General features: G+C 43.1%; 1 protein-coding gene across 2 annotated transcripts in view; it reads right to left on the reverse strand.

Moving 5' to 3' along the window:
• Positions 1-12310, reverse strand: part of STXBP1 (syntaxin binding protein 1) — an 89845-nt gene that overhangs the window by 40545 nt on the left and 36990 nt on the right. For both annotated transcript variants that reach the window (XM_017549072.2, XM_017549073.2), the window contains exon 2: positions 1758-1807. In XM_017549072.2, coding sequence (XP_017404561.1) covers positions 1758-1807 — 50 coding nt within the window. The remainder of the gene's footprint in view (positions 1-1757; positions 1808-12310) is intronic.

Here is a 12310-nt window from a genome sequence, read left to right on the forward strand (position 1 = left end):
GGGGCTGGGCGCGGTGGCTCATGCCTGTAATCCCAGCACTTTGGGAGGCTCAGGTGGGCAGATCATCTCAGGTCAGGAGTTCAAGACCAGCCTGGCCAACATGGTGAAACCCCGACTCTACTAAAAATACAAAACTTAGCTGGGCGTGGTGGCGGGCACATGTAATCCCAGCTACTTGGGAGGCTGAGGCAGGAGAATCGTCTGAACCTGAGAAGCAGAGGTTGTAGTAAGCCAAAATCACATCACTGTACTCCAGCCTGGGTGACAGCAAGTCTCCATCAAATAAATAAGTAAATAAATAAATAAATGGAAAAATTATCTATAGCTCCAACATTCAGAGATAATCATATTAGTGAGTACTTTTTTCAGGGCATAAACTTGTGTTTAAGGGGAGAGTGAACACTAGTGCCTGTACATGTGGTCTGGCATGTGAGGACTTGATGAAAGGCATCATCAGAACTGTGTCACTAACACATACGTCAGCTGGGACCATAGTGTACCTCAGTCTAGGCTGGAAGAACAAGAACATTCCAGTCCTGGCCTAAAAGCTTCAGACCTGCAACTCTTCAGCTAACCTTTCTTATCTTCATTCAGCCCACAGTGGAGAGGAAGCTGGCAGTTAAAACAAAGCTATTTCTCCTCTCTTTTTTTCTTTTTTTCTCTCCTCTCTTTTTGTAATGCTATAAACTGAGAAGGGGGGCAACAGGAGGAAGACACATCAGGGGAGACAGTATGGATGAGAAAGCTTTCTGCTGCAGTACAAGGGCCAATTAGTTTTTATTACATAAGGTAGCTTCCTCAAGATTTGTTTAATATTCACATGTCTACAAGCCCATCACTGATGTGAAGGGTAAGAGAAAAAGGTATGCATAAGGAGTTCCCACCAGACAACCTCCCCTTCTGGGTGGTAAGGACAGATGTGCTGGTTAAAATAAAGGCCACAGATGAGACTTCAAAATCCTCCTGTACTAATCAGCTCTATTGTTCCAAGGCCCAATGCACTTGAAAATGCATGGGCTTTTAACTACAGGAAAACTTGAGGGCAAGAAAGGTTAGTATAAATCCTTCAACTACATGCAGAACAATTCAAGTAAAACTGCACACCCTTCTGGCCAGTATAATTCTCAGCCTCAGACAACCAAGTAGTCCTCAAAATGCTGACTTCATGCACAGGGGGCAGCAGGTGCCACTCCTGTACCACACATTCCAGTCCCAGGCCATTTTCAGTTTGATTGGCTTAAATGTTTGTTTCAAGTACACTATAGTTTCCAGCACTGCTCTCAATCTTATATGAATAAACGAGCTTACTATTTTTGTCTTACGTAGTTACAGATCAGTGAGGATATACCAGATGAGGGCTTTGAGCACAAACTGTACATGGGTTCTATGGAGATGCTTTATCACCATAAAGGGACAATAAGGCCTCTTCTTCCTCTCCCAGAGCCAGCAGAATTATACCTTCTTCTGCTTTATCTAACAGATTCCAGGAAGTACTTTGCTTGAACAAAAGAGTTCCAGTGCTAACTGCCTGACCAGGTAGTCTTTAAGATAAGCTTCATGACAGACAGACCTCTTAACCAAGGCCATATGAAATGTAAGGCAGAGAAGATAAACTTTTTCCAATCCAGGAGTGTTCTGTACTCTCTGAACACAGCAAAAGCCCTCATTCCTGCCTACAATTTTCCTCCAGCTTCATTCCCTTCTGATTTTTCCATGCGAACTCACCTTTAAGGCCACTAACTGCACTTTCTACTCACCTTCCATTCCCCCTTCTTCTTGACCTTCTTTATCACATCATGCATAATCTCTAAAAAAGGACAGAAAGAGAAAATAAATTTAATATAATATCAAAGACTTCTCCATCTCTCTGTTAGACAAGATCATTTCCCACCTTAGGCTTTGTGCTTCTGAATCATGAAATTCACCAACTGGTTTACTGAGCCATAATCAACCCACCATAAAAATAGTTATTGGCCAGGCAATAGTGGCTCACATCTGTAATTGATACTAGGGATTCAGTGATGAACAAAATAGCACTTTGGGAAGACGAGGTGGGTATATCACCTAAAGTCAGGAGTTCAAGACTAGCCTGGCCAACATGATGAAACCCACTCTCTACTAAAAATACAAAAATTAGCCAGGTATGGTGCTGCATGCCTATAATCCCAGCTACTCGGGAGGCTGAGACTGGAAAATGGCTTGAGCCCAACACCAAGCACATCTGCAGAGAGATCTCATCCCCAAATCACCATTTTGGTAAGCCCCATTTCCTGAACACCACAAACACACACACACATGACCAGCTGTGAGGCTCCATAGGAAAGTCCATTCTTGCTACTCTGAAAACCCAAGTAACACATGTCCAGAGTGACTCGAAGGGCAACAGCTGTCATCAGCACGTATGCTTCAAACAGACAATTTTCTAAGACTCAATGGTTCCTAACTCTGCTTTTGACTATCTTTAGTAATCCGGTATGTCGTAAGTGCCTAAAGTTTTAAGCACTTTTTTCCTGATTATAAAACAGACACACACACACACAGAGTGCAGTAAACTTGGAAAAGACAGAAAAATATAAAGAAAAAATTCTGGCCAGGGGCAGTGGCTCACACCTGTAATTCCAGCACTTTGGGAAGCCAAGGTGGGCGGATCAACTGAGGGCAGGAGTTCGAGACCAGCCTGACCAATATGGTGAAACCCTGCCTCTACTAAAATATAAAAATTAGTTGGGTGTGGTGGTGTGCACCTGTAACCCCATCTACTCAGGAGGCTGGGGCAGGAGAATTGCTTGAATCTGAGAAGTGGGGCCGTGATTGCGCCACTGCCCTCCAGCCCAGGCAACAGACCCAGACTCCGTCTCAAAAAAAAAAAAAAAAAAAATTCCATGTATTACTTGTTTTTTTGAGATGGAGTTTCACTCTTGTTGCCCAGGCTGGAGTACAATGGGATGATCTTGGCTCACCACAACCTCCACCTCCCAGGTTCAAGTGATTCTCCTGCCTCAGCCTCTCGAGTAGCTGGGATTACAGGCATGTGCCACCAAGCCCAGCTAATTTTGTATTTTTAGTAGAGATGGGGTTTCTCCATGTTCATCAGGCTGGTCTCCAACTCCTGACCTTAGGTGATCCGCCCACCTTGGCCTCCCAAAGTGCTATGATTACAGGCATGAGCCACCATACCTGGCTCCATATATTACTTGTGTACTAAAAAACAATCAGGCCGGGCGTGATGGCTCACACGTAATCCCAGTACTTTGGGAGGCTGAGGTGGGCAGATCACCTGAGGTCGGGAGTTCAAGACCAGCCTGGCCAACATGGTGAAACCCCAACTCTACTAAAAGTACAAACATTAGCTGGGTGTGGCATCTGTAATCATGCCAACTTGAAATGCATAATTAACATTTTTGTTTATTGGCCGGGCACGGTGGCTTATGACTGTAATCCCAGTACTTTGGGAAGCTGGAGGTGGGTGGATCACCTGACATCAGGAGTTTGAGACCAGCCTAACCAACAGGGTGAAACCCTGTCTCTACTAAAAAATACAAAATTAATTGGGCCTAGTGGCACACGCCTGTAATCCAAGCTACACAGAAAGCTGAGGCAGGAGAATCCCTTGAACCCAGGAGGCAGAGGTTGCAGTGAGCCGAGATGGTGCCATTGCACTCCAGCCTTTGCAAAAAGAGCAAAACTCCATCTCAAACAAAACAAAAAAACACACAGTTTATTTCATACTAGCTTTTTCTATGCACTTTTACATAGTTAAGATCATGTTGGCCAGGTGTGGTGGCTCATGCCTATAATTCCAGCACTTTGGGAGGACAAGACAGGCAAATCACTTGAGCCAGCAGTTTGAGACTAGGTTGGACATCATGGTGAAAATCCATCTCTACAAAAAAATACAAAAACTAGCCAGTCATGGTGGCACATACCTGTAGTCCTAGCGACTCAGGAGGCTGAGGTAGTGGGACTACTTGAGCCAGAAAGGCAGAGTTGCAGTAAGCCAAGATCATGCCACTGTACTCTAGCCTGGGTGACAGAGGGAGACTCTGACTCAAAAAAAGAAGATCATGCTGTAGGTATGTAATTTTATATTACGCTTTGTCACTTAACATACTCATTTCACCCATTTTAATAAAAATGCTTCCTAGGATTTTAAATGCCTGCATAATAGTCCACTGTCAACAACATTCCCAATAACCATTTAGATTACTTTGCATGTTTCAGTGTAGTGAAAAACTGGAAACCAATATATCCATAATAAGGCAGTGGTTAAGTTAATTAAGTTAATTAGGTTACATTTGTACAATGGAATACTATGTATCCACTGGAAATAATTATATGGGAAAATACATACTCACTCATTCCAGCTTTCACTCAATAAGCATTTGTTGGTAACCACTACTTGCCAGCCATTGTACTAGGCCATGGGAATGAACAAGATACTATGCCGCTCAGCTCCTGTGGAGCTGCTGCTCTAGGGAAGGAGGCAGCCACTAAATGGAAAGAGCAAATGCATCTTCTCATAAGTGCTCCAAAGTAAATAAATAAGGTGCTATGATTTTTCTAAAAAGGGTGTGGACTGCCTACTTAAGTAGGGAGTCAGGCAAGGCCACTCTAAGCAAGATGGACCCAACAAGGAAGAAGTCAGCCAAGAACTAGGAAAAGGAGAAGGAACAGCACAAAGTCTTGTGGAAAAAGGAAAATGAGCTTGACATTTTCTGGGAAATGAAGATGATATAAGCTAGAGTTGGAGGTCAGATCATATACAGCCTCGTGGTCCTTGATAAGGAGTGTGAGTTTATCTGAAGGGCATTGGAGAGCCACAGAAGGTAAGGACGTAATCTGATGAGCTACTGAGATCCAAGATGGAGCGGGCAAGAACAGAAGCAGGGAGTGGAGTCAGGAGGCCTTTCCAACAGTGCAGGCATGACAGAGGAGATGGGGAGCAGTGGGTAGACTGGATATAATAGACTGTGGAGGTAAAGCCAGCAGGGCTAGCTGATAAGCTGGATGTGGTGGAAAAGAAACATAGCTAACTCCCAGATTTTTGGTTTAAGCCAAGAAACTGATGTAGAGACATTCAGGGAGCTTTAGCAGGAGAAGAACTGGTCTGTAGGAGAACATAAGGAGTTCTATTTTAGTTGTTTTAAGAATAAGAAGGCTGGCTGGGCGTGGTGGCTCACGCCTATAATCCCAGCACTTTGGGAGGCTGAGGCGGGCGGATCACAAGGTCAGGAGATGGAGACCATCCTGGCCAACATGGTGAAACCCTGTCTCTACTAAAAATACAAAAAAATTAGGCGGGTGTGGTGGCACACCATCTGTAGTCCCAGCTACTTGGGAGACAGAGGCAGGAGAATTGCTTGAACCCAAGAGGCAGAGATTGCAGCAAGCCAACATCGCGCAGACATCGCACCACTGCACTATAGCCTGGGCGACAGTGCAAGACTCTGTCTCAAAAAAAAAAAAAGAAAAGAAAAGATTGAGATGGCTAAGGCACATTCAAGGGAAGACACTGAATAGGTGGCTGGAGGTAGCTCTTGGGCTTGGAAGCACAACCTCAGCTGGAGTGAAACACTGGGGACTTATCATCAAATAGAGGCAGGAGGGACAACTGCTAAAAATGACTCAAAGAGCAATGAGATGAGGACAGACATGGTCTTTGTAGACCTTGACAAGTGTCTCAGTGAAATAATAGGAATGAAGCCAGATTAAAATGGAAGAGGAGGAAGACAAGACAGACTATCTCAACAACTCTTAGAGAAGTTTTGCTTTAAAAGGTAGCAGAGAAAAGGCATGAAAACGAACAGGGTAGACAGAGACATAAATGCAAGGGCAGGATTTGTTTTTTAAAGACGTGAAAGATTACAGCATTTTTAGTGATGCTGGTAAAAAGTCAAAAGGGAAGGGGAAACTGATGATGCAGGAGAGATAATGGAGCAATAAACGAAGGAAGTCACTGAGGAGGAGGAAGGAGCTTGAGCTGAGACACAAGAGGAGAGCCTGACCTGGGACAGGAGGCATCCTGTGGGACGGACAGGAAAGTCACAAATGGGCTTGGAGACATGGTGGCAGAGGTGAGGGGTTTCCTTGTTGGAGATGAAGTCATTGGCTAAGAGTGGCAGAGGCATGTTATATATGGAAGCTTTGAAGAAAGAAGGTATTACATATCTCCCCAGAGATTGGGCAAGTAAATGTGCTATGGAAATGTTTTAGCATTCACAGTACTAAGGACTACTTTAACGTTCATGACCGTGAATTTAAAGTTAGACCACGCAGCTTAATGTTTTTTCCAAATAATGTTCAGCTGTCGAGGTACAAGAAAAGAAGGCTAGTTTCAAATAAGGTTAGAGTTTTCATATATAAGCACAAAAGAGAAAGAAAATGTTCACAATATATGGCGAAGGGCAAAAAAAATATGCAACAACTATTTTTAAAGCAGATATGCACAGGAAAATTAGAAAAACTCACACCAAAAGCTTATTTGTGTGCAATAATGTTATAATTAATCTTTACTTGCCAATTTGTGCCTTCCAATGTTGTCCCAAGCTTTCTGCATAAGAAAAATGCTCTCAAAATAATGTGTCAGTGAACAACTTTGTGCCCAGGGCTTTTCTTAGCATGAACTATTCTGCTAGGGCAGCTTTCTGAGTATGGAATAAACCAGTAAAATGTCTAAATGTTCTAGGCTCCTGATAAACTCTGCTGAATGACTTTCCAAAAGTATGTCTCCCACCCTCACCAGCACTATGTGGTTCTCCAAATTAACATACTAACTGATCAAATATCTTGAGGTTTATTTATTTTCATCTTTGCCACAATGACAGCAGAAAACAGTATATTTCACTGTCTTCATCTGAATGCATATTACTGAGGATGAATAACTTTCTTGCCACTAAAAATTAATATAAATTTACTGAAAAAAAATTACACTTAAGTCACCTTTTGATAGGAAAAGGCAGATATAATAATAATAATAGTAAAAATAATAATAAACAAGTACCACAAGTGTTAAAAGACACATAAATTACTGCTGTAGCCGCAACCATTCCTAGGAAGTTATTTCCTTTCCAAAGTTCTCAGGGTATATATTTGTTCTGGGTATTGTTAACAGCCAATTCTAATCCTGCCCTACATTTTTCTAATCCAATACCAAAAAGGAAACAAGGATTAGAATTCAGTTTAGCATTAAGAATCAAGTAGCTTGGGCTACCTCCTCACAATCCCTCGCAATCGCATTTCATCTCCTTCCTAAGTCCTCTTCATGCGGAGAGAAACAAACAAGCCTTCTGAAGCAGGTCCAGCCAGGAGGTCTTACTTCTGCATACCAAACCATGTGTATCTACAGCCAAGTGCCTGTTCCGCCATCCATCTAGTCTATGGAGATGTGTTCAAAAGACTGGGGCAGCTTCAATTTCTTCGTAATACTGAAGGATCTGGTGGACTCTGCTTCTCTCATAGACAAATGGGCCAGAAAGTAGGTTCCTTCTTAATCACACCCTCTAGGTCCTGGGTGACTCCCAAACTTGGCAAATCTCTGCCATGTCCTCAGAAAAATGGCTGGTGGTCTAAGATGATCTGGGACATCTTCAAATGCACCCAATATTTCAACTAGAGTCCCAAAACACAGGCTCCAGGGATCGCTACAGGGACTGCTCAGGGCTTGCGGCTCCCCATGAAGCCCCACCCTCACAACCCAGGAGGGACTTACAACTGCCCTCCACAGTGACATATGCCAGATGCCCTGAGCCCAGGGCACATGCAAACACCTGAGTAACGTGACTAATATTAGGTGGGCCAGAAGCTCAGGAGAAGTGCAGCCAAAGTCCTCAAGATTGCAGGCGATTCAAAGATTCTGCACTGTAGCCCCAGAGCACCACACTGCCCACACCACACAGAGGCACAGGGATCTACTTTCTCCAGGTTGTGAGAAATTGCCTTCATGTTGCTGAGGGAACTAAGAGAGTCAACCTCAGCCCATAACTCCCGCCTCTTTTTACCAATCCAGAGTACAGGGAATTCCACAGTTATTTTGACTCAACAGTAGATGTTCCTCTAAAAGGCATCCTCTTGTCTGAACTCCAGGGGTCTCAGGGGGTAATGCTGGCTGGCCAAGCCAAAATTACCCCCCAAAATGCCCAAGGAAGTGATAAAGTTAGGCCAGGGCTAACATATCCAGATTCGGGCATTTGCTGGCTGTTTGACCTTGGGCAAGTTAAAACTTTTTTTGTTTGTTTGTTTTGTTTTTTCCAGGAGGAGTCTCCCTTTATCGCCCAGGCTGGAGTACAATGGCAAGATTTCAGCTCACTGCAACCGCCACCTCCTGGGTTCAGGTGATTCTCTTGCCTCAGCCTCCCTAGTAGCTGGGACTACAGGTGTGCGCCACCATACCCAACTAATTTTTGTGGTTTTTTTTGTAGAGACAGGGTTTCACCATGTTGGCCAGGCTGGTCTCAAACTCCTGACCTCAGGTGATCCACCTGCCTCAGCCTCCCAAAGTGCTAGGATTACAGGCTCCTTGCCAAGTTTAAAATGTTTTAAGTTTCAGTTTTCTCATCTGCAAAATTAAAATTATAATACTTTAATAGCCTGTTGTGAAGATTAATGAGATAAAATGCTTACTTAGTCCAGTGCAACATATGAGGCACTCTGCAAAAGGCACCTTTTGTGATAGCACTATAAAAGCATATTATTCATACAGAGAAAGGAAAATTATGAAACTTAACTTCCACCAATCAAGATTTTTAACATAATGTAAAAATCCTCTTAAAAGGAAACAAACGTGGCTGTGCGCAGTCCCGTAATCCCAGCACTTTGGGAGGCTGAGGTGGGCAGATCACTTGAGATCAGGAGTTCACGGCCAGCCTGGCCAACATGGTGAAGCCCCATCTTTACTAAAAATACAAAAATTAGCCAGGCATGGTGGCAGGCACCTGTGATCCCAACTACTCAGGAGGCTGAGGCAGGAGAATCACTTGAATCTGGGGAGGCAGAGGTTACAGTAAGCCGAGATCACGCCACTGCACTCCAGCCTGGGCAACAAAGAGAGACTCTGTCTCAAGGAAAAAAAAAAAGGAACAAATGTTTAAAATAGTTTTTAAATAATCATAAAGATATTCTGATAGCAAACTACATAGCTATTTCACCAAAAATTTCAAAACTTCTCTGATCTGCAGTAAACATGTGTATATGTTTTTGGAATAATGGACGTATAGACAGCACCAAACATATATGAATCCTAAATGAAAATATGAAGTTAAGCCTGGGCAACATGGCAAAACCCCATCTCTTCAAAAGACACAAAAATTAGCTGGGTGTGGTAGCTCGCGCCTGTAGTCCCAGCTACTCAGGAGGCTGAGATGGAAGGATCCCTTTGAGCCCAAAAGACAGAGACTATAGTGAGCTGTTCCTGCTGCTGCACCACTCCAGCCTGGGCAACAGAGTGAGGCCCTGTTTCAAATTAAAGAAAATATGAAGTTAAGCATAAGGACCTTGTCCTCTTCTGAGAAGACAGAGAGTGGCCCCTGGCTATCTGTGAGTTAATGCTGAACAAAAGCAGAGGCCAACATAAAGTCAAAGGCATTTAGTCATAACACAGAACACAGGTCTGTATTTTAAAATTGTTATTATTTAACATGTATCCAAAAATTCAGTCAGATAAGAAAATAAAATGAGTTACAATATTGGTAATATTGATATATATCTATCTGCAGAAATCAAAATGATTAGCCACATTAAAACATTTAGTAAGGCGGTAGGTAATAAATACATAAAAATCAAGAGGACTTTTTACACAGCAGCAATAATCAGATTGTACGAAGAGGGCTCACTCTTTACCAGTTTACACTGGGCTGGAACTCTGCCCCCAAAGGTTCAATCTGCTTTTGGAAATTCTGCTCTGGGTAGTCTGTTCCTCTTTCCTGACAGCAAAGGCAGCAACCGTTTCTTCAAATGTCTTGTGCGGGGCTGAAGAGTCTCCTTGCTAAACAACTGCATCTTCACAGGTGGAATAAGTTAATGTTCAACAAGATTGCAGGAAATGGTACGAATACTTGAGAACAAGCCTTCCAAGTACTCTCAAGGTCCCTTTCTTGGAAATAGCACTTATACATACACCATTGGTAACCTAATTATAAATCACTTTAACTTTTTGCCTTTATATAGTTCTTAATAATGTAAAAGAAGCACATTCTTGTAAACAAACAAACAACAGATATATAAATACAGAGTGAAATTTCCCTCCTTACCCCACACCTCTTGAGGGAAAAACAACCATTAAAGGTTTTGGGCATACCCTAACAGATCCTTTCCTAGGCACATACACCCAGGTGTGAGGAGGTATGCACATGTACACAGTTCTTCAGTTGGGATATTATTCACACTGCTCTGCAAGTACATTTTCTGCTCATATATTATAGACTTTCTCTTGTATCATTTCACATAGACCTACCACATGCTTTTAAACTACATAGCATTCCATAATACGAACATACAATAATTTGCACAAATCTCCTTAAATGTATTCATAAGACAGTCTACTTGGAGGCTGGCTGATTTATTCCAATCAAATTAGTGAGGACTTTATTGTAAACATAAACACTAACACAGGAGGCTAGTAAAATTTTATGATCTATGTCACTTTGTGGCCTGGGGAGGCGAAGTAATTTTCAATTATTCTACTTCTTTGGGGCTTGAAAACTTTAATATCGAAAAGAACCTCAGAGATCAGCTAAAGCCAGGTTCCAGGTCCCAGGTCCCAATTTGAGGATTGAGATACTCTCTGCAGAAGACAGCCATCTGGAATGGGTAAGCCACTAATCGGTCACTCTAGCATGAGCAGAAACTATTCTCTGGACCCCCGTCTGTATGTTCCTCCCGCTGCACATGTGGTCTCTCTGGTGCTAGCATGGGCTAGACTCTGACACTGAACCCAGGTGTCCTTTTCTCTGCCATATTGCTATGATCAGCTTGACACAGTAAAGCAAAGGGATTCAAATGGGTTTTGGAGCCAGACAGTTAAAGTTCAAATCCTGCTCCTCCACTCACTAGCTGTGCCTTTGGGCAATTTATTAAATCTCTGTGTGTCACAGTTTCCCCATCAGTAAAATGGCAAGATTGCTAGTGCTTCATAGGGTTATCATGAGGATTAAATAAATGAATGCCTGTACAGAACTTAGCTCAGTGTTTACAACAGTACTTAACCCTGTTGGCTATCACTGGCACCATTACCACCTATTTTAAATAGTATTTTTACCTTCCTAGTAAGGAAGAAGTTAGTGACTTATTGTTTCTCCATGAGCTTGTAATATGTCTCCTGTCTCCTAATTTTTTCTCTGCATACATTTTTTTCTCATCTATTCAACAATATTTATTGAACACCTGCTATGTGGCAGACATCCTTCTAGGCGTCGGAAAGATCATGATGGGCAAGTTAAACAAAATGCCTAAATTCTGGTGTGGAAGTGAGAGACAGCCAATAAACACAAAGAAATAAACACCATCACCTCGGAAACTGATCAGTGCTCAAAGGAAATTCAACAGTTTAACTGTGCTGGGGGCTTGGGAGAAGGTCCACCATCTGATAATTCCCCTATATGCTAATTTTTTAACCAGTGTCTGATTGAGATATTACAACATTAGCCAAAATACTTTTCAAAGCTCTTACTAAAAACCTCAGTCAGGCACAGTGGCTCACGCCTGTAATCTTAGCACTTGGGGAGGCCGAGGCAGGTGGATCATGAGGTCAGGAGTTCAAGGCCAGCCTAGCCAGCATAGTGAAACCCTGTCTCTACTAAAACATAATAATAATAATAAATAAACAAATAAAGTTAGCCAGGCATGTTGGCACCCGCCTGTAGTCCCAGCTACTCGAGAGGCTGAGACAAGAGAATCACTTGAACCTGGGAGGTGTAGGTTGCAGTCAGCTGAGAATATGCCACTACACTCCAGCCTGGGTGACAGGGCAAAACTCCAAAAGAAAGAGAGAGAGAGAAAAGGCAGGAAGAAAGGAAGGGAAGGAGGGAAGGAAGGAGGGCGGACGAACTTGTCTGGGTGCGGTGGCTCACAGCTGTAATCCTAGCACTTTGGGAGGCAGAGACAGACAGGTCACTTGAGGCCAGGAGCTTGAGACCAGCCTGGCCAACATGGTTAAAACCCATATCTACGGCCGGGCGCGGTGGCTCAAGCCTGTAATCCCAGCACTGTGGGAGGCCGAGGTGGGTGGATCACGAGGTCAAGAGATCAAGACCATCCTGGTCAACACGGTGAAACCCCGTCTCTACTAAAAATACAAAAAATTAGCTGGGCATGGTGG

This window comes from Cebus imitator, unplaced genomic scaffold (assembly GCF_001604975.1).
Source record: "Cebus imitator isolate Cc_AM_T3 unplaced genomic scaffold, Cebus_imitator-1.0 Scaffold216, whole genome shotgun sequence".
NCBI classification, from domain to species: Eukaryota; Metazoa; Chordata; class Mammalia; order Primates; family Cebidae; genus Cebus; species Cebus imitator.